The 22,966-nt window shown below is 40.3% G+C and overlaps 1 protein-coding gene across 1 annotated transcript in view; it reads left to right on the plus strand.

Moving 5' to 3' along the window:
* Positions 1–22,966, plus strand: part of HSD17B12 (hydroxysteroid 17-beta dehydrogenase 12) — a 167,597-nt gene that overhangs the window by 90,827 nt on the left and 53,804 nt on the right. The window contains exon 4 of the mRNA XM_003993185.5: positions 15,740–15,847. Within this exon, the coding sequence (XP_003993234.2) occupies positions 15,740–15,847 (108 nt within the window). The remainder of the gene's footprint in view (positions 1–15,739; positions 15,848–22,966) is intronic.

A 22,966-nucleotide genomic window follows, 5' to 3' on the forward strand; every position in this document is an offset into this window, starting at 1 on the left:
CCGAGCCATCAGCCCAGAGCCCGACGCGGGGCTTGAACTCACGGACCGCGAGATCGTGACCTGGCTGAAGTCGGACGCTTAACTGACTGCGCCACCCAGGCGCCCCATTGAACTTCTTTTTTAAAGACCTGTGCTATCCAAATCATTCTCCTAAATCCTAAGAAGGCAGTTTTACTGTGTATTAAGATAAGTGGGACTGACTAATGTGTTTTAAGGCCAAATATATATGAGAATTACATTTTTATATGCCATCCACACACATACACATATATACACATACACATAGTTTACAGTAAATTGGGTCCTCAAAACAATCAGTATTTGGGAACATAATTTTACCATTTTAAATTATTATAGAGGCCAGTGGTATTATATGTTTGTGTATATAGTATATTATTGGTCTTAGCTATGATTGATTTTAGTGACAGAAATTCCAATTATGAATGGTTTCTGTAGACAAACCGGCTTTACCTTTCAATATCTGTTTGGCACACTTTCCGGAAGTGCTTTGGTCAAAGTACGGAGTTGTCTATGTATGTTTAGCATGAAGCTCAGTAAGTAACTAAGAGCGTGTTTTGCCCCTACAAAACTCAGATATTTATTTACTATTTACATTTCTAGCTACCAAGTGAAGGCCACAAAGCTATCCCTTCTGAAACTGAACCTTAACTTATAGTATTTTATCAGCCTTTATTACACGGTATGTGTCAAAGACATTTGTGTGTTTAGTATCTAAGATGATTTATAATGTTCTGAACTCTGGAGAGGAACTCCAAGGCCTCCCTACCTCATCTTTGGCTACGGTATAAAAGTATCTCTCAGGGGTGTCTGGGTGGCTTAATCAGTTGAGCATCTGACTTGGGCTCAGGTCATGGTCTCAAGGTTCATGGGTTCGAGCCCTGCATTAGGCTCTGTGCTGACAACTCAGAGTCAGTGCCTGTTACACTGCCAAAGTTGGTTGCCTAGGCTTTATATATGGTCTTTCCTGGGAGCAGCACCACCCCAACTGTACCAAACACAGCACCCAGATCTTGGTTTCCAGATAGGTTTTTAATAAAGGATCCAGGGCTCCTTGGAGAAATGAGTAGTTCAGGGCTGGGGCAGAGAGAATAGAAGCTGAGTCTGGAGTATCTCTTAAGAGTAGACTTATCTTGGGGCACCTGAGTGGCTCAATCGGTTAAGCATTTGACTCTTGATTTCCACTCAGGTCATGATCTCATGGTTCATGAGATTGAGCCCCCCAGGGGGCTTGGGATTCTCTCTCTCCCTCTCTCTCTCTGCCCCTCCCCTACTTGTGCTTGTTCTGTCTCTGTCTCAAAATAAGTAAACAAACTTAAAAAAAGTATATCTATCTCGATGAGCAATGAGAAATGTACAGAATTGTTGGATCATTATATTGTAACCTAAAACTAATGTAACACTGTATGTTAACTTATATTTAAATTTACAAAAAGGAATAAATGGGATTTTATATATTCTCAAGGTATCTCCCTATAGAATAGCAAAATACTTGTTCATTACAAAGGGAAAAATAGTAACTCTACAGGGGAGGAGCCTGGCAGGCACCACCTTAATAAGAGATCAAAGTTATCTTCATCAGTAGTGGGACAATTAGAACTGTGTACCACCTGATAGGATGCAGTGGGAAACACAACTTCACTTCTGTGATAGTCCTGCCAAGGATGCATAGTCTAAATCTAATCGTGCGGAAACACACACTTAAGTTGAGGGATACTCTACAAAGTAATTGGCCTGTAATCTTCAAAGTGTCACAGTCAAGAGAATGAATAAAGGTCAAGAGAAGACTGAAAAACTGTTCCAGATTAGAAGAGGCTAAACAGACATGGCAGCTAAATGTGACGACTGATTCTGATTTGGATCCTTTTTCTGTAAAGGACTTTGTTGGAGCAGTTGGTAAAATTTGATCAGGTTCTGAGGACTAGAAGGCAGTAATGCATCAATGTTAATTTCCTGATTTTGATGGCTATCTTATTTAGGAGACTATCTTTGTAGGAAATACATATTAAAGCAATGTTCGTAAACTTCTTAGTTTCAGGACGCCTTTACACTCTTAATATATTGAGGGCCCCAAAGAGCTTTTGTTTATGTGGGACAGAGTTATCAATGTTGGTTGTACTACAAATTCAAACTGACTAATTAAAAAATTATTTAATTCATGTAAGAATAACAGTAAACCCATTACATATTCATATAACATTTTTAAGCAGGAAAAATAACCATATGTTCTGAAACAAAACAAAATTCAGTGACCAGAGTGGAGTTGTTTTACATGTTTGCAAATCTCTTTAATATGTGGCACAGTAGGAAGGAGTTAGTTACATTTGCATATCTCCTGCATTTAGTCTGCTGTGATGTTAGTTTGGTTAAAGTAGAAGAAAATCTGGCTTTACATGGTAATGTAGTTGGAAAATAGGAAGTGATTTCAATAGCCTCTTGAGGTAATTGGATATCCTTTTTTGGATATCCAAAAAAGATATTGGATATTCTTCTTTGATACTACATTAGAACTCCTTAAGTGGAGGTTTCTTAAAAGTTAGCTGCAATGTGGAGTCTGAAAACATATCAATGTATCTTCAGACTCAGTTACTTTGAAATCCATTTGTCTACCTCGCACTTTGAGTAGATCTTTTATCTATTATGATTTAGTAACTGTGTGTAGTGACCAAAATCAGACAAAACTGGTTCCTGAGTTTTACACATGTCATAAATGTTGACCCAGCACAAATAAAAATCACACCTATTAATCTCACTCCCATCCCAATCTTACCCTTAAAATCGTCTCTCTCAAGCACATGAAGGTAGCTACAAGTTTTCCAAAATTCTGATTTTCATTTAAAAGCTCAAATTTTATCATGGGCGACAAATACTGTTGATTTTCTTTTCTTTTTTTTTAATTTTTTTTTCAACGTTTATTTATTTTTTGGGGACAGAGAGAGACAGAGCATGAACGGGGGAGGGGCAGAGAGAGAGGGAGACGCAGAATCGGAAACAGGCTCCAGGCTCTGAGCCATCAGCCCAGAGCCCGACGCGGGGTTCGAACTCACGGACCGCGAGATCGTGACCTGGTTGAAGTCCGACGCTTAACCGACTGCGCCACCCAGGCGCCCCTCTTTTTTACTTATGTTGAGAGAGAGATCACGCACAAGCCAGGGGAGGGGCAGAGAGAGAGAATCCCAAGCAGGCTTTGCGCTGGATCTCAAGAAACTTGAAATCATGACCTGAGCCGAACTCAAGAGACGCTTAACTGACCGAACCACCCATAATGCCCCTGTTGGTTGTTTTTCTTAAAGTGACAAACTCACTTCATTTTTTAAAATGTCTGCCAAATCTGAATAAGCATAGTTTTTAGGTCCATTCTTTCATGTAAAATGGTACAGTATGAAAACGGCCTGATTCAGTTTGCACGACTCAATTGCACAAATGCTTCTCCCCAAGACACCTGTACACAGAGAAAATGTGTTATGCATACTTTTTGTCACACAACACGTTAAAAAGATGTGTACTCAAGGGTAGAGATTTAATAAAATTAGTGGTTTTACTGCTAAGGTATATTCTTTTTTTTTTTTTTTTAATGTTTATTTTGAGAAAGAGAGAGAAAGAGAGAGTTCATGCACGCATGTGTGTTGGGGAGGGACAGAGAGAGGGAGACATAGAATCCAAAGCAGATCATGACCTGAGCCGATGTTGGTCGCTTAAGGGACTGTGCCACCCAGGCGCCCCTCAAGGGACCTTCTTAAACAAAACTGACTTTTTCTTTCTTACTACAGGTATGTGAAGGATATCATGAGGTGTCACTGCTTTAATTCACGTTAAGGTTTTAGCACTTTCACCCACCATTGCTTTTGTGCCATCACTGAAGCTTGCACATAATTAACGTCTGAGTATTTTTGACTCTCAGGGACCCATAAAATCATGGACCACGCTTTGAGAACCACTATATGGAAGTATTTATGGGTGATGGATGCCATCTTGTTAGCAGCTGAATCTGACATGGTTCAGGGAAGAAACTTACCTGTACACTGTTTGCTACTTTCCTCTGCTTGAAATTACTTCAAAATTAAAAATTGCCTTTTGGATGTTGAAAACTGAAATTTATGGGAATAATCATTTGCAAGTTTCGGCAGTATAACGGTACGTTCTTATGCAGATTAAATGATGTAATGCCACTTGGAGTTCTTGGCAGGTAGCTGATGTTCAGTCATTGATAACTCTAATAGTTATTCCTCCTGTTTAGTTGGTAGAATATGAACTGCAACCCTATGCATTTTTTTACATGGTACCTTTGGGTTCTTTAGGGCATCTTAGACTCAGGCTGATCTGTGCCAAGTGTTTATCCTTAGTATTAAAAGGAGACTCTAAATCAGGCATTTTTTGCTTTCATTTTGGTTTAATATGTGAAAACTATGTTCTTTTAACAATTTAAATGAAGAGGGGTTTTTTTGTGTGTGTGTTGAACAGAAAAGATGGTTCTACTCTTGGCAAAATGTTGTTGAACTATATTTATCTTCAAAGTGTTAATTGCCATAAAGTAAATATTCATTTCAATAGCTGATATTTTAAATTTTATGGTAATTTTTTCAAAAGTTCTTTTTTTGTTGTTGTTAAGAAACAAAAGCAACTGTTAAGCTTCCTTTTTCTAAATACCAAAATGAGAGACCCAGATCTTGAAAAGAATACTTTTTTCCTGTGGCACGATTTCACAAAACCGGAATGGAATCTCATGAGAACAGAGTGACAGGTTAAAATAAAAAGTAGTTACTTAAAAAAAAAAAAACAAAAAAAACCCAAAAAAAAACCCAGTAGCTCAATCAGAATTTTTAGAAGAAAGGTCCTGTGTGATATTTGACTTCTAATTCATTTTCGTGATCTTTCTTTTTGAAAGATGAAAGGAGGAATGTGTGGTGGGTTACACATATATCTCTCTTGCTTTGCCGACTTGGTTTTTAGTTCACAGCTATCCTGCATGGAAAATTGGTCAACTCTGGCCCAAATCTCATTGGTAATAATTTCATTTTTCAAGCCAACAAAGAGAAGTAAGCTACCTCAAGAAAAAACTTGATTAAAAAATAAACATTTTTTTTTATGATTTTAAAAAATGGTGAGACATAATTACAAGGACAGTGCCTCTGACGGAAATCTATGAAGACTCTTTTAGCTCTGAGGTGGGATAGTTTATTAACCAGATTTCTAAAGCAAATGAATAAAACCATTGTGTCCTCTCTCCCTAGAGCTGCGTGTCTAATCAGACTCTAACTCAGAAGTCTCTCCTAGCCGGCCGGCCTCTCTCCTTGGGGGCCTCCTTTCTCATGGGACTAAAGCACCAGCTGCTGTGTTCTCTCCTTGCCGCCTGCCACTTTCTTATAGCAGGCTGTGTGTCCTGTCCTCTGCCACTAGCATTTCCTTCCTGAGCTACAAGTGTGATCTTGTCACTTTCCAGTTTAATAGCCTTATTATACGGCTGCCTTCATAGGTGTGTGGCCTCTACATTTTCATAGCACCTCCCCTACCTGCCCCTTAGAGGGGCCCACACTTGGTTTAATGCTCTGCTCTTGCCATCTTGAAATTCTTAATAATTTTTGAACAGGGGGCCCCACAAATTATGTCATTAGTCCTGTTTGTTATCTTGGCACATAAATCCTCTACCAGCTTCCTTCTACAGGGTATTTTCTTTCCTCTTCTCCCTGTGCACGACATACTCCAGCCACAGGGGTTCTGAAAACATGCTTTTCCTTTCCTCCACTTTCTACCTCTGCCTGCTTCTTTCTCCCACTTCTTTGCATGGCCAGTTCCTACACAAGGACTCAACACAAATGTCCTGTTTAAAGCCGCACTCTGCAAGAATGAGTTGCTTTCTTCTGTTGCTCTTTGTTCCTATTTATTAGAACATCAGTTGGGTTCACGCATATCTCTTGCGCCAAATACAGCCTGTTTGAGAGGATCTGTTATACTCGGAGTAAAGTCTGACATGGGGAAACTATTCAGGGTGTACTTCATGAATTTACTTAGTCAAAACATATCTGTTCAGCACCTATTGTGAATCAGGGTGTTGTTGGGTTCTGAGGATATGGTGGCAAAGAAAATCTCAGACACGGACGCTGCTCACCTATCTGACAACGTAGGGAGTGAGAGGAGAGGAGTTGTCTGATGGCAAATGCTTATGGCCCCTGACCACATGAATGAGCAGAGTGCTAAGGTTTTTGGGTCTTAGTTTAGAGTGGGAAGTCTCCTGCCTTCTTGACTGGTGGTGGTGGTGGAGGATTGTTACAAGCACAGGCATACCAGAGGATCTTGCTTTTGGAAGCCATCCTTGGTTCATTTTGTGACATTACAGAAAGGCTGGATTGTCAGCAGGGTCCTAGGGTTCTTTCATCACATCTGCTGTGGTAGTGGTCATGAAACCATGGTGCAGCTTCTAAGCATTAAGATAGAAAAACCACCGATTAAACTGGCATGCCATAACTCGTATGGCATCTTGATTTCAAAGACAAAACACGAGTAAAAATCTGCATTTTGGAACAGATAAAACGTAATTCAAAGGTTAATTACAGGCAGATTGGGTCAAGGAAATACTTGGGCACCAAAGGCATTGCTAAAAATAGCGTATCATGACCAATGATTCCATGAATAATATGCTAATAACTCAGTCACTTTTTAAAGTAGGGTGGGATGTGCGTGTGCAGTTTGAAAACAGCTATGCAGCTGATGCAAAGGGGAAAAAATGAATGATACAGAAAATGCCTATGGTAGCCTATGCCATTTAGGGAAAACAACTGTATGTGATGTGGTTGTCTTTGTCAATGTTGGCAGATATAAAAAAAGATAACATTTGTAGACTTTACAGGTTTGTAAAACACATTCTCATGTACTCGCAAGAACTCTGCAGGGTGAGTGTTATTTCTTGTAGGAAAGGGAATTCCTGCAGGTTAAAAGGCTTGAGTGAAGGGCCCTCAGCCAACAAGTGGCTGAGGTGGTTCTCAGGTCCAGAGCTTCTAACCGCATCCCACGCTTTGTTGAACAAATTCTGTTTTGGTCAACTCAGGCCGCCATAACAAAATATCACTGTGTGTGTGTGTGTATGTGTGTATTTTTTTTTTTTTAATGTTTATTCTTGAGAGAGAAAGACAAGAGCATGAGCGGGGGAGGGGCAGAAAGAGAAGGAGACACAAAATCCGAAGCAGGCTTCAGGCTCTGAGCTGTCAGCACAGAGCCTGACACCGGGCTCAAACCCATGAACCGTGAGATCATGACCCGAGCCGAAATTGGACGTTTAACTGACTCAGCCACCCAAGCACCCCTAATAGTCTGGGTATCTCAAACAACGTGCATTTATTTCTCATAATTCTAAAGGCTGGGAAGTCCAAGATCAAGGTCCTGGCAGTTTCGGTTCCTGGTGAGGACCTGCTTCTTGGCTTGTTAGATGGCTGCCCTCTCACTGTGTCCCCACATGGCCTTTCCTTGGTGCATGCATGTGGGGAGAGAGCTCTCTGTCTTCCTCTTCTTTTTTTAAAATTGTGTTATTTTTGAGAGAGACAAAGCACAAGCTTTAGAGAGAGGGAGACACAGAATCCGAAGCAGGCTCCAGGCTCCAAGCTTCAGCACAGACCCAATATGGGGCTTGAACAAATGGACTGCAAGATCATGACCTGAGCTGAAGTCAGACGCTTAACTGACTGAGCCACCCAGGCACCCCTCTGTCTTCCTCTTCTTATGAGGACTCTACTCCCATCATGAGAACCTCACCCCCAAGACCTCACCTAAACCTAGTTAGTTACCTGCCAAAGGTCCTACCTCCAGATGCCATCGCACTGGGAGGTAGGCCTTCAACATATGAATTTGGGGGCACAAACCTGCAGCCCATAACACTCTGCTTACATAGTATTGGCTACATCATCTGGGAATCTTTAGTAATGTTAGGAATATCTTTTGCATTTTTCTCACCTCAGAACATAAAATTCAGATGTTTCCATTGGCAGGCCTTTTTCTTTTCCTTGAATGTGGAAAATAAACATCCTTATTTGAAAATTTCTTCAAAGGTGCCTTGTCCAAGGGTCTACAATATTTGAACCAAGTGTAGAACTCAGAGCTTTCAAAAGAATGGGATCTATTCATGTGCTATCAATAAAATAAATTTGCGTGATATACGTTTTTTATTTATTACAGATGGTTGTTCTAGTTAAATAGCCTATAATGAATAAAATATAATAACCTTGGCTTAAAATAAAGAAATACTTGGTTTGGGATGGAATCCTGATGATGCTATGATGAATTTTTTTTATTTGACTCAAAGTGGGTCTCTTCTTATGAGATTAAAATGATCATGAGAATGTTTTCAAGGACAATGAAAAAAAGAAATGTACCATTACTTGTGTAACATCTTTGATAAATTATAATTAAGTGGGTCTTTAAAAATGGAGTCAGATGAATTATTCCCTTCTAAGGCACTATCACCTTTTCTCCATAGCTACCTAAGGGAGGCTTCTCTGTGGGGAGATATCTCACCCTGAGGGGTAAGGGAAGAGGGAGATGATAAGGCCTGGGGGAAGAAAGGAAAATAGCAAAAGGAGGGAAGTAGAATTTAGGGGACATTTTGTTCTTTGTTTTCCCCTTCAAATTCAGAAAGTACAAAAGACTTCTGGTACTTTTTACACTTCTAACTACTCTAAAACATTTTATGTGAAAATGGAGAGGTTCTTCAAAACATGGAGTGTATTTTTATGGTTATAAACTGCATTTAATGAATTTAGATTTAAGGAGCTAAAATTGGTAGGCATTGAATATAGTACTATTTCCCCAAGAGTCGCTCCTCTCCCCTAATTATCTTTTTCAGGACGGGATAGAGAGAGTGGTCCATGACGAAAATATCTTCAACCTTCATCTCTGTGCCCTGAGTTAAGCTCCCGGAAGTACTTTTTTTTTTTTAGATGGGACTGGATGGTTTCGTACAACTCTAAAATGTTTCTGTTTCTATGAGAATTATAATCCGACCCATGCAGGACAGAGGAATGGACTTGTTTCTCAATTTATCTTAATGCTTTATAATGCCTAATAGTGAATACTGTATGTTATTATGTCTCATAATGGACATCTCTTACCACCCTACAGTTTTATTTCTATAGGGAAGAGTTTAAGAAGTACTGAAAAGATGATTTTATTTAAAAAAAAAATTTTTTTAACATTTATTTTCAAGAGAGACAGAGACAGTGTGAGCTGGGGAAGGGCAAAGAGAGAGGGAGACACAGAATCCGAAGCAGGCCCCAGGCTTTGAGCTGTCAGCACAGGGCCCAACGTGGGACTCGAACTCACAAACTGCGAGATCATGACCTGAGCCGAAGTTGGCCACTTAACCAACTGAGCCACCCAGGCACCCCGTGATTTTAATAAACCAGCTGTATCAGCCTGGATGTATTTACTCACTCAGCAAACATTTGAGTCACCTCTGTTATGCTCCAGGCATTGTGCTAGGTGCTGTATATACAAAGGTGACAGAGAATGATCCATGTTTGTTAGGAAATAGACTGTTTGCACAATACATTATGCTAAGTTTACTAAGTTTAGAAGGTCTTTAGGAACACAGCTGAGAGAGTAAATAGCTTTACCTTGGAAGAAATGGGAATCATGAAAAGACAGTACACAGGGCTGGTGGCGCAACTTGAGTCTTTTTTTTTTTTATGTTTATTTATTTTGTGAGAGAGAGAGAGAGAGAGAGAGAGAGCATGCGAATGAGTGTGCATGCACGTGCGAGGGGAGGGGGGCAGAGAGCAAGGGAGAGAGAGAATCTGAAACAGACTGCTTGCTTAGTGTGGAGCCTGATGCTGCAGGGCTGGATCCCACAGCTGCGAGCTCATGACCTGAGCTGAGGTCAAGTGTCCCACGCTCAACTGACTGAGCCACCCAGATGCCCCACAACTGGAATCTTAAATGATGAAATTTATAATATGGAAAAGATGGGGAAGGGTGAATGCAACAAGAGTTTCATAATGGAAAGTACCTGAAACTTAGGAGAATAGCAGATTGTTTATTTGGAGCAGATGTAGGGACAAAAGAGAACCAATATATTATTTTTGGTTTCATTAATAGAAAAAATTATAAATAATACATGAGTTTATGTAGATTAGACCTCTTTGCTAGCATTCGCAGACCCACTATCCCGATACCCAGGGGGAAAATGAGACAAGTCTTTCCTTTTTTTTTTTTTTTTAATGTTTATTTATTTATTTTGAGAAAGAGAGAGAAATAGAGCGTGAGCAGGGGAGGAGCAGAAAGAGGGGGAGAGAGAGACTCCTAAGCAGGCTCCACACGATCACTGCAGAGCCCACGCAGGGCTCCATGTCATGAATCAAGGGATCATGACCTGATCTGAAACCAAGAGTTGGATGCTTAACCAGCTGAGCCACCCAGGCGCCCCAAGACCAGTCTTTCTGAGACCTATACAGTTATCCTTAGGGAAAGATTATTTAGGAGATGTGAATCTGTTGAGCAAAATGAAAATAATCATGGCCAGACTTAGAAGCATGTTAAACATAAGACTATTCTGAATATGTTTCGTGACCTTTTAAGATGTGAACCTAATAATGTGATAGTTTTAATATTGAGAGGGTTTAGCAGCATCTTGAGACTACTTATATGTGCAGTTCCTTCTCTGTCAATTCCGGACTTGACCCTACACTAATTTACAATCCTCTGAGTAACCATGTGACTGGAGGAGCACGGCACCCATGCTTGGAAGTAACGGAATGGTTTCAGACAGTGAGGATGCTCATTATTATATAGGTTTGTAGTTACAAGCAATATTTTTTTTCTCTGATTCCACAATTGTGGTTGGATGACTTTCGGTGGACTGGTAAATAAAGAGGGAATAATGTTATCAACCCAGCTATTTCTTAGCTTCATTTCCCACAAGCCAGAGCTGATTTTCAGCCTCCATTTCTGGTGAGTTGACTGCCTTGAGCAGCTCATACCACTTGTCAGCTTTTTGCTTCTTAGTTTTTGGTCTCTGCCACTAGGCTGAGAAATAGTGGGCCAAGACCATCCCAGAATCATTCCAATCTGAAAAAAGGGAGGAGGGCATGATTGTATGTGGCCACAATTGTAAGTGGCAGGATGCCAGCCTACCCAGTTTGAAATACCAAGTGGTTTGACAGTAGGAATTATCAACAGTATTGAGTATCTTTGCATAACGGTGTGTAATATTCTAATAATGGCATTCTTTAGTTCTTTAATTTCTTTAACAATTTACAACCACAAGATTTTACTGTGAGACACTGAGTAAATGGAGAGCCTGGAGGGAATGCCACATTGTCATCCTTCATAAATTTAATTGAAACGTTTAATGTAACCCCAGTGAAAACGGACTAAACAAGTAAGGATAACCAATCAACTTTTGAAAAAGAATAGTAATGAAGGAGCATTGTACCACTAGAAATATTAAAACTTGTTTTAAAGCTAGTATAATTATAACTAGGGCATTATGAAAGAATAGAAAATAGGACAATAAACAGACTATGATTTTGGAGTCAGAAGCTGATATGTACAAGTGGTCCAATGGCTTTATACTCCCACCTCGATCAGTCATATGTGGACATCACGGGAAAGGCATGATCTCAGTCCAGGCAGCTCTGTGAAGCCGAGGCAATCCCTGAAGGGGCTGACACCTGAAAGCTCTCTGCTGCTGATACTCCAATAGCCAAGGGCAACCAGAATTTCCTGGAAGGGGCAGTTGAGTGCCTGTGTCTTTCCACTGCAACATCCAAATTCATTTGTTTGTGTACCTTTATCCTACACTTACAGGGTATTCATTTTAACTCATTACCCAGCTGTCATCCCTTGTGCCTTTGTGGCGGCCGAGGATCAGAGTACTCACAAGTACCTCTCCAGAGGCTTTGATACAGTTCTTATTCTTCCCTAGCAGTGGGCTGTTGCTGAGTGGTGTGGACTGGTGGTCTTATGAAGAGCCTGGGTTTAGGGAGGTGGTGAAGGAGGAAATGAAGGTTGTATTAGGTGTATATGGTACCCACGTCTGTTCCAGGTGCTTTATTACCTCCTCAAATTAGAGGATGTTTGTTCATCTGTGTGATTTCTGTTGGCGGGGTCAGATGAGGGCTGGTAGGTGATGGGAAGGGGGAAGATGCCTAGATTTAGTTCCCCAGTTCCTTCAGGAAGCCAGCCACCTCCCACCTCAGCTTTTAGAATGCTCCTCATGATTCTCTTCTGATTGCCTGGGCCCCTGTCCCGTCCTATTCTTATGTGCACGCTGCTCTTTCTCTCCAACACAACTTGGCGGTGGTAGTGGGGACAGTGCATGGAATCCTTAAAGCCTGTCCATGGGCCCGGTCAAGAGCATGCATATCTCATAATACTGGAAAGGAAATGTGGGGGGAGTTTGTTGGACTCTGGGGAAATTTCCCTCACTCTCTAGAAGGGACATGTAACAGGATGTCGCATTTCTGCCACTGCACGTTGCTGTCTGTATGGGATGTTTGGAAGGGCAGTGACTTTCGTGAAACCAGGAGGGGAGCCAGCCTAAGGGAATAAGAGAGGAGGGAGGAAAGACCCTGGATCCTTTGTGATACTGTTGAGCAACAGAACAGAATAGACCCAAGTTCTTGTCTTTACAAAGCTTAATGTGGGGCGGGGGGGCGGAGGGGGAGAGATGATAGCAGATACAGGTATTATTAAGATACATAGTATATTAGAGGATGGGTGGTTAAGTGCCATGGAATGAAATAAAGCTGGGAAGGGGGACCGGGGGTGCTAGTGGAGGAGTGGTTGCATTTTTTTAAAGGTAGTCAAGGAGGGTTTCCATGAAGAGGTGACATTTGCCTAAAGATCCAACAGATACAGGGATGCAGAAGAGCATTCTAGGCAGAGGGAACCATAAGTGCAAAAGCCCTGAGTGTGTTTGGGGAGTTTAAAGACTTGCTCGGGGCCTGTGCAGCTAGAACTGGGGACACCCAGGAGAATAGGGAGGTGGAGGTGAGTTCAAAGCAGTGTTAGGCTATTGCGGCTGACTGTGACCCTCACTGTAAGCCAGCTGGAGCTCTGGGGGTTTGGTGGGGGTGGGGTGTGGGGGGGGAGATGTGAGCAGACCTACTTTGCAGAAGAAGCTCACGATGGAGGCAGTGGAGCCCAGGAGAAGAACAGCAGTGTTAACTGGAGTAGGACATGATTCAGGGTAATTCAGGGTCAAGTTCAAAATTGTATTTACCTTGAAAAACTTGCATCAGAAGCCATTTTGCTTATCCTAACGTGAGTACAAAGAAAAGCTTACTTGAGGGTTCTTATTAAATAAAATGACATTCTTTCCAAAAGGGTCTCTGAATATTTTTAGCAGCCCATCTATAATAAGACTCTATGTTATAAGTACATTCCCCAAATCCTGTGAGATTTAAAAGAGTAAATTTGATTCAGGGGTTGTGAGGTGGCTTTTATTACTGGAGAGAATTTTCCTAAATGTCAGTATATAGCACTGGTGTGGAAACATACTTTGCTTTTCTCAAAATAAATAGATAAGTTTATCTTATTTTATTCCTGAATAAAGTTTTACATTTAATAAAAGGTATCCTTCAGCCTTTTGATTTGGCTCTTTTTTTCTTGTGAATCTGTGGCTCTAATAAGGGCAGTGTTCTTTACTTTCTGGTGATAAATCCTGGGAACCATTTATAATAAGACCTGTTGAACCAGCTATTATAAAATGACAACTGTGTATGTGGCTCTCCATTACATGAACACATATAATAACTCATTTATATTGGAATAGTAAGTGTGCCTTTAACATCAGATACGATATTTTGTAGGTCAGATATTCTCATCTCTAGTTCGTTCATGGGTTCCTACCTAAGGTCAATACTTCCTTGAGACTAAGAAACTGATCTCTCGTGAACCAGCTCTTTAGTGGTGGATCAAGAACGGTGACCTGTGTGGATCAATGTTGCATACTCTGTGATGAGCCAGCATCAACTTCAAATGAAGAAAAATCTATTTTTTGGGAAGCAGGATTTTTAAATTCTTTTGGATTCTCATCAAGTTCCAAAGAGTAAACATTCTTGGTTACCTGAACTTCACTAAGTGAAGTGAGAACAGGGTTAGTGGAGGAGAGAGGGGACCAACATTTATGGAGTGCCTCTTGAATATCACTAGATACCACATGAGCCTTGAATCTTAAGCTGGGTAGCCTCACCTTCATTTTTGGGAGAGGTTGCTGAGTGAGGCTCATGGAGGAAATCTGACTTGCAAAGCCATTTAGCAAATGGCTCAAAGCCATTTAGCAAATATGTGTGAAAGTAAAATTGGTACCCGTGCCTGGGGGACCTCACAGTCCATGCCATCTTCTCAAATGGGCTCATGAGTGAGGGCAGAAGTAAAATTCTGCAATACCTCAGTAAGGTCAGTTTCTCCAGAGTCTCATTTCTCAATCTGTTATTTTCATTAGCTCTGTTTGTACCTCAGTAGTCCTGTACAAAGTAGAAAACTGAGTGGGGTCTTTTCTTCTGTCACTTTGCAGCTGTATTATTGTGCGTTTTGTGTGGATTCTTTAATGTAGTGGCTATTAACTATTAACCAAGCCTCTAAATTCCATTATGATCATATTAATTTTATTTCCATTTTAAGAAGATGTACTTTTTTTTTAATGTTTATTTATTTTCGAAAGAGAGAGCAAGCAGAGGAGGGGCAGAGAGAGGAGATACACAATCCAAAGCACACTCCAGGCTCTGAGCTGTCATCAGAAAGTCCAATGAGGGGCTCAAACTCATGAGCCATGAGACAGGACCTGGGCCAAAGTCAGATGCTTAACCGACTGAGCCACCAGGTGCCCTAATAAGATGGACTTTTATATATCACACTTTAAAACATTTTGGAATATAAATCCTTCTTCCTGAAATTATGAAGCATTGTTTGCAATTAAAATCACAAAACCAGTGGTATTTAAAATTTTTTTTTTTAACGTTTATTTATTTTTGAGACAGAGAGAGGCAGAGCATGAACGGGGGAGGGTCAGAGAGAGAGGGAGACACAGAATCGGAAGCAGGCTCCAGGCTCTGGGCCATCATCAGCCCAGAGCCCGACGTGGGGCTCGAACTCACGGACCGTGAGATCGTGACCTGAGCTGAAGTCGGACGCTTAACCGACTGAGCCACCCAGGTGCCCCAAACCAGTGGAATTTAAACAGTATATAACATTATGATACGAATCATGTTTTATTATTTGTTTTTTATTTTTTTATTGTTTATTAATTTTGAGAGACAGAGACAGCAAGCAGGGAAGGGGCAGAGCGAGGGGGAGACACAGAATCGGAAGCAGGCTCCAGGCTCTGAGCTCTCAGCACAAACCCCGATGCGGGGCTTGAACTCACAGACCACAAGATCATGACCTGAGCTATAGTCGGCCGCCCAACCGACTGAGCCACCCAGGTGCCCTACATGTTTTATTATTTGTACCTACAGGTCTAAAAAGGAGTCATTACTGATTTATAGAGGAAGAACTGATTAAGGAGCAGTCAGCCAGCTCTGTAACAACATTGGAATTTTTATTGCAGAATTATTGTGTTGACTCTGTATCATCTCTTAGATGGTCTCATGATTGCTTAAAATTATCCTGGTCTAAATTTCATATCGAATTGGACAGGGAAAAGGGTTTGAAAAGATAATATCAGTTGTTTTCATCTTAATTGTCATGTTGTAATTCTCCCTCTCTCTCTCCATTTGTGTTTTTTTTCCCCTAGGAGAAAAATTCAAGGTGGAAACAATGACCATTGCTGTTGACTTTGCATCAGAAGATATTTATGATAAAATTAAAACAAGCTTGGCAGGCCTGAAAATTGGTGTTTTAGGTTTGTATCTTTGTCGCATTTATAGATTCTTCTTACATTTACTAATTGACTTTTACTATGATTGTACATTTTCTTTTTGGATTAGGTATTCAGTTGGTAAAATGAGTAGTGAGAAGAAAACGGTCTTGTTATACAATTGATTATTAGATGGCATTAATCTATATACATTTAGGTCTTTGTGTTTTCTATTTTAATGACTATTTTACAATTTTGCTTGTTTTCTCTATTTTCTGTCTCTCATTCTCTTTGTATGTATTTAGATATGATTCTATCATAATAATTCTTTAAGGTGGGTAATACCCATTTTGACAGGTGAGGAAATGGAGGCCAAGGAAAGTGTTTCTCAACCTTTTGTTTGTTACCACCCTTCTCTCACCCAAAGAGCCCTTTTAGACATTACTTTCTCCTAATCTTCCCTCTCATGAAGTATGTCTTATTTATGTACTGTGTGTATATCTGTGCCTTAACAGACAAAGAATAAGATCTTAAACTACCCACTCCCTGAGCCAGTTTTTGTACCATTGGGATGGATCACCCCAGCTGAGAATATGTGGCTGAGAGTCTTGCCTAAGGTCATGTGAAGACCAAGTAGTAAAGTCAGGATTCTGCCCTCTATTTGTTTTTTCCAAGTCTGCTACTTCATTTTGTTATATCTTGGCTACCTTACTCTTATTAATTACTAAAAAGAGATGCTTTTGCTAAGATAGGGCAAGTGTTGAACATTATTATGGAAAAGAGTCACCACATTTTAAGGGAAAAAAATGGGCTCTGTGAAGATACTCATCACTTTTTGAGTCATTTCCAGAAAGACACAGAACATCTAGTGCAGAAAAGCTTTGCTTCTTTGCCAAATTTCTTTATCCCACTGCCTAAATTGGTGTGAGCCTGGTTGGTAATTGTCATCATTTTCTTCTGGGGGTTATCAGAGGAGAAAAAAAATGAAGAGAAAATAATTAAAAAAAAAAAGTCTTGGTGCCTGGGTGGCTCAGTCGGTTGGGTAGCTGACTTCAGCTCAGGTCATGATCTCGCAGCTCATGAGTTTGAGCCCCATGTTGGGCTCTGTTGTGACAGGTTGGAGCCTGGAGCCTGCTTCAGATTCTGTGTCTCCCTCTCTCTCTCTCTGCCCCTCTCCTGCTCACACTCTGTTTCTCTCTCTCTCTCTCAAAAATAAATAAACATTGGGGCGCCTGGATGGCTCAGTCGGTTAAGCGTCTGACTTCAGCTCAGGTCACGATCTCGCGGTCCGTGGGTTCGAGCCCCACGTTGGGCTCTGGGCTGATGGCTCAGAGCCTGGAGCCTGCTTCTGATTCTGTGTCTCCCTCTCTCTCTGCCCCTCCCCCGTTCGTGCTCTGTCTCTCTCTGTCTCAAAAATAAATAAAAAGGTGTGTTCCTATTTAAAAAATAAATAAATATGGGGCGCCTGGGTGGCGCAGTCGGTTAAGCGTCCGACTTCAGCCAGGTCACGATCTCGCGGTCCGTGAGTTCGAGCCCTGCGTCAGGCTCTGGGCTGATGGCTCAGAGCCTGGAGCCTGTTTCCGATTCTGTGTCTCCCTCTCTCTCTGCCCCTCCCCCGTTCATGCTCTGTCTCTCTCTGTCCCAAAAATAAATAAACGTTGAAAAAAAAAATTAAAAAATAAATAAATAAATAAATAAATAAATAAACAAACATTAAAAAAAATTTTTTTTAAGTCTATTTATTTTTGAGAGAGAGAGAGCACAAGCACACACACGGGGGTGAGGGGCAGAGAGAGAGGTAAAGAGAGAATCCCAAGCAGCCTCCACGCTGTCAGCTCAGAGCCCTACTCATGGATCAATTCCACAAACCATGAGATCATGACCTGAGTCTAAATTAAGAGTCAGACGCTCTGATTGAGCCCCACATCGGCTCTGAGCTGACAGCACAGAGCCTGCTTGAGATTCTCTATCTCCCTCTCTCTCTGCCCCTCAGCCCTGTATGTGTGCTTGTGCTCTCTCTCACTCTCTCTCTGTCTCTCTCTCAAAATAAATAAATAAATAAATAAATAAACAAACAAACAAACAAACTTAAAAAAAGTTTCCTAACCTTTCTTTAGTTGAGACCCCACTTCCCCTCCTCATACTGTAAGAGTGGTCTTTTATATAATTTCTGGATAAGACAATAAAAGAAAAGAGTTACATATATGTAGTCTATGCAGTGCCCTTGGACCTGCAATTCACCCTGGCCTTGACATGCTGGGCTTCAGCTCCTGCCTGGTCCCTATCACATAACACCACACCCTGCCTACCCACACCACTACTCTCCCACTTATAGGAGAGCCCATGGCAAAAGGTGAATGGAGACATGGGTGTGGTTTTTGCCCATGTGTCTACATGTTCTTCTCTAAATACATACATTGCCTGGAATCTTTTACAAGTTCCTCCTTCTTAGCCCAGTTCTGGAATACCCAGAACACCACTAACATCTATAAAATTCTTGTCATTTCAAACTTCCTAATCAGCAGCAGCTGTAACTTACTAGTTAGGATAGACATGGCCATGGTCCATTCTCCACCCTTTCAAACTAGTTGTACATGGATAGGGGAATGAAGGCTGGCTTAGGCGCAGAGGTAGATTGAGGATCCCTAATGAGAAGAGATTTGTCTTGAACTTCTATTCTTGGAGAATAATTTTCTTTCAGAAATAGTTCATGATTGTTTAAAGCTTTGTATAACTTTTAGCTGCTTTTCACTGGGTAACTTTGAAACTATAGATACTCTGAGACAATGGTGCTGAAGATGGGAAATGTCAGGCATCATTTTCCCGGAGGGCTGGAGGATTTTAAAAGGCACTCTCAGCTGTTCTTTCCTGACCCAACATATAGAGAGTTTACAGTGTGAGTTTAGGCACAGTAGAGAGATCTGTGAAGGATGAGAGTACAAGGCATGTGGTGCCCAAGCACATTTCCCCACTTCTGGAACCCTAGGACTTGTGTCTACACCTAAGTCTGTATTTAGACATAAAGACTGATATTTTCCAGGCCTCATATGCTAATGGAACCCTTGTTCTTACAGTCCAGCTCCTTAGTAAATTGCAACCTGTAAGGTAGCAGTTTGTACCCTCTTTATGCTTTCATTCATTTTTTCGTCAAAGAACCAGAGACATAGCAACAAACAAGAAAGCGCCTGACTTCATGTAGTATAATGTTCTAGTAGGAAAGACAGCACTTTTGAGAAGGGCAGGGTATGGTGTAGTAAGAGTATAAAGGGGAAGAGGGAGTTGATATAGGGCACAGTAATGGTGATTTGACCTAGGCCGTGGGGTGGGAGAAAGGAGGATTCCAGAAATATTAGGAAGTAAATGAAGCAGAATTTTGTGAGAGATTGCAAGGGGGATGAAGAAGAGAGCACTCATGGATGACTTTCAGGTTTCTGGCCTGAGAACCTGGTCAATGGGGCCATTTACTAAAATGAGGAATCCTGAAGGAATCTTGTTTGGGATGAGGAGCATTTAAGTTTGGGGTTCATCCAGGATGCCCAAGTGGAGTTGTTAAGTTGATAGTTGGATATATGGATCTAGGATTGATTGATTTATTTACTTCTTTATTTAAAGTAGGGTTCTCTCTGTCTCTCTCTTTTTTTTCTAAAGTTTATTTATTTTTTAAATAATGTCTACAGCTAATGTGGGGCCCAAATTCATGATGCTGACATCAGGAGTCCCCTGCTCTACCAACTTAGCCAGCCAGGTGCCCTGGATCTAGGTTTTAGTTGAGCTATGAACAGGAGATAGAGTTTGGAGATTAGTTATCTGTAAATAGTAATCTCATTGAAACATTGAGACTAGAGCTCATCCAAGGCGAATATAGAGAATGTAAGGAAAAAACTGAGGACAGAGCTCTTTTGAGTTCCCTTCCCTGTCATCAAAGAAAGGCTGCTTAGAATATTAGTGTGAAGGAGGGATAGTTTTCGCTCAAGTTCAGCCCTTGTCTGATAGAAATATAACAAACATGAGCCAGTGTGTCTTTTTAGCTTCTCTAGTAGCCACATTTAAAAAAAGTAAACAGTAACAGATAAAGTTCATTTTGGTAATGTATTTTATTTTAGCCCTCCATATCCAAAATATCACCTTAGCGTGTAATCCATATAAAAAGTTATTGAAATCGTTTGCGTTCTTTTTCTCATACTACGTCTTCCTTTCCTACATATGTTACGCTTGCAACGTTTCTCATTTCTGATTAGCCACGTTTTAAGTGTTCAGTAGCCATATTGTGCCCAGTGAGGGACATCTTTGCTTCCAGTTCATACTGGCTGTCTCTCATCCTCAGTTTGTGTGGGTGAGCCATAATTTTTACATTTTTCTTAGGCTTTAACAGGGTTTTCAGCCAGGAGCAATTTTGCATTGTCTGGCATTGTCCAGAGACATTTCTAATGGTGACTAATTGAGGGAGGAGGTGGAAGAATTTCTAGTAGCCCCTAGTGGGTCAGGTCTAGCGGGTCAGGGAAGCTGCTAAACATCCTACAACACACGGACAGACTCTCCCACAGCAAGGATATCACCTAAAATCTTAGTAGTGCTGAGGCTGAGAAACCCCGCTTTAAAGTTACACTGCAATTAAACTGATTGATTACTTATTGGCATACACACACACACACACACACACACACACACACACACAACTTACATGCATAAATTTCTATTTGGTGACAAATCGATGATAAAAATAATTGTAGCTTATGTCTGCATAATCCTTTCAAGTCTATAGCACCATCTTCACGTACATTATCTTATTAACTGGCTGAGTGTTTCGTTTTCTTCCTACTCTATTACAACTGTCTCCTTAATCATAAGGTGTACATAATTATTGACAATTATTAGCAGATAGACTTACATTGCATCGTAATTTTGTCAAGGGTTTGGAGGGAACTACTAAAACACCTTATAAATATAAATATAAATATAAATATAAATATAAATATAAATATAAATATAAATATAAATATAAATATAAATATAAATATAAATATAAATATAAATATAAATATATAAATATAAAACACTTTATGAGCTACATTTTATCACTAGGTCATATTTCAACTCTAATCTTACAGTTCGTTCTCTAGTGTAGAACAGGTTGTATTGTAGAACCTGTTGTTGGGGGAGGAATCTAATGTTTATGTTTTCTTTTTATGTATTTTTTTCTTTTAAAAAATATTTTTAAATGTTTATTTTGGAAAGAGAGAGAGACACACACACACACACACACACAGTGTGAGCGGGGGAGGGGTAGAGAGAGAGGGAGACACAGAATCTGAAGCAGGCTCCAGGCTCCGGAGCTGTCAGCACAGAGCCCAACACAGGTCTTGAACCCATGAACCGTGAGATCGTGACCTGGGCCGAAGTCAGACGCTTAACCAACTGAGCCACCCAGGTGCCCCCGTTTCCTTTTTTCTTTTTATAATTCCCTGGGTATGTATCTTCTTCACCTTCCTCCCTCTTTCCTCCCCACCCAGATCCCACATACCCTAACCTCTGTCTCATAAGGAGGAAATAATCTCATTTATTCTCCTTCCTCCTTCGTGTAATGTCATGGCCTCACCTTTCTTACATTTGCTAAAATAATAAACATGTAGATGGATTTCTGGTAAGACCTAGCAATCTATATGAAGACGTAGAAAGGAATTTTTTCTACTGAGTATTAATGAAACTGGGAATGATAAAAGGAAAAATAAATCACCAAGGTATACTCCATTTGTTTGAATAGCATTAACCACCAAAGTATATAGTCAGTGCTTAATAAAGAAAATTAGCATTGTCAGAATTTCAAAGGAAAATGCTAAAGCCCTTTGTCATGAAAGAAACATCAAGTTTTTGGTAAGATAAGTGGGAAGAAAATGGCCATGAATTGTTTGAATTTATACTGAAAGGTCACGGTAACTTGATAGACTATAAATGCTTAAGGTTGAGAAGTTGGATTCTTAACTCTGTTATGTAAAATAAGTAAGCATCTGCTGTCTTCTTTCAGGCAAATGCCAAGAAACACAGATTTGAGAAAGCTTAAAAAACTTCAACTATTTAGAGAAAATGACATCAATACTGCTTTGAATAAGCAAACAATCGGGTTAACAAAATGCAAATGCTACAGTGCTTACTTGCTTGCTTCCTCAGGAGAGATTCTCATGTGTGCTCCACTGTTGGTTTGGAGGACTTGGCATAACACATCGCAGGAGGCGTAATTTACCAAGGCCAAAAGAGTAGCCTTGGATTTGAAGTATGCCACAGACAACACTGTTTTCAAATTCCACTACTATGACTTTTTTTTAACCTTTAAAAAGTGACATTCTTTGTCCTAGAAGAAAAAATAAAAAGGTCTTCATGGAAAAAACAGCTACTTCATTTGTGAATCATTAAAAAAAATCAATCACAGCTTTATTCAAGCTCTTAATGTGTCCTAGACCAAGAATCTCACCATGCCAAACGCTATCAAGGTCTTCTCCATGCATACTGTCATGCTTTGTGTAAGTTGCAGAATCAAGAGAATTAGTTGGTACAGGCTGATGTGACGCTGTGCTGGCTTAGTGTATTCAGGAGTGTTTATTACCTATTGACCTTTTCCTATGTGCATGCAGTGCCATAATTTTCTGAAGAGGCATCATTTCAATAGTGTAATATTAAAAATAGTATGGACATAGTATAGACAATAGCAATAGTATAAATAACAGTATGGATAATAGTATGTAGCCAACAATAGTATAGATAATAAAAGTCAATTAATTGCAAAAATTATTGACTGCAAAAGCTAGAATAGAACTTACTCTTCTTTTTCTTCCCATGCCATTTTAAGTGAATACTTGCTCCGCTTATATATTTGATGGGATATTTTCTTTTAATTTGTGTCCTTCCTTTCTCCTCAGCCAAATGCAAAGATATCTTTTTGTTATCTTTGCCCATGCAACCTTATAGTTTATGGGTAATGCTTTGGAGGCATGTGTTCCATTTTTCTCCTCTAAAACCTAGTATTTTCCAGAATGTTATACGATAGAGAATGGTCAAATGTTGAGAATATTTATCCTCAAATATGGTTTGAGCAGAGATGAATAGTTAAGATCCGTCTACTCTATCTCTGTTTATACTTAAGTCTTTAAAGCTTCTCAACAGAAGGCCCAA

Source organism: Felis catus, chromosome D1, assembly GCF_018350175.1.
Source record: "Felis catus isolate Fca126 chromosome D1, F.catus_Fca126_mat1.0, whole genome shotgun sequence".
In the NCBI taxonomy this organism is placed as follows: Eukaryota; Metazoa; Chordata; class Mammalia; order Carnivora; family Felidae; genus Felis; species Felis catus.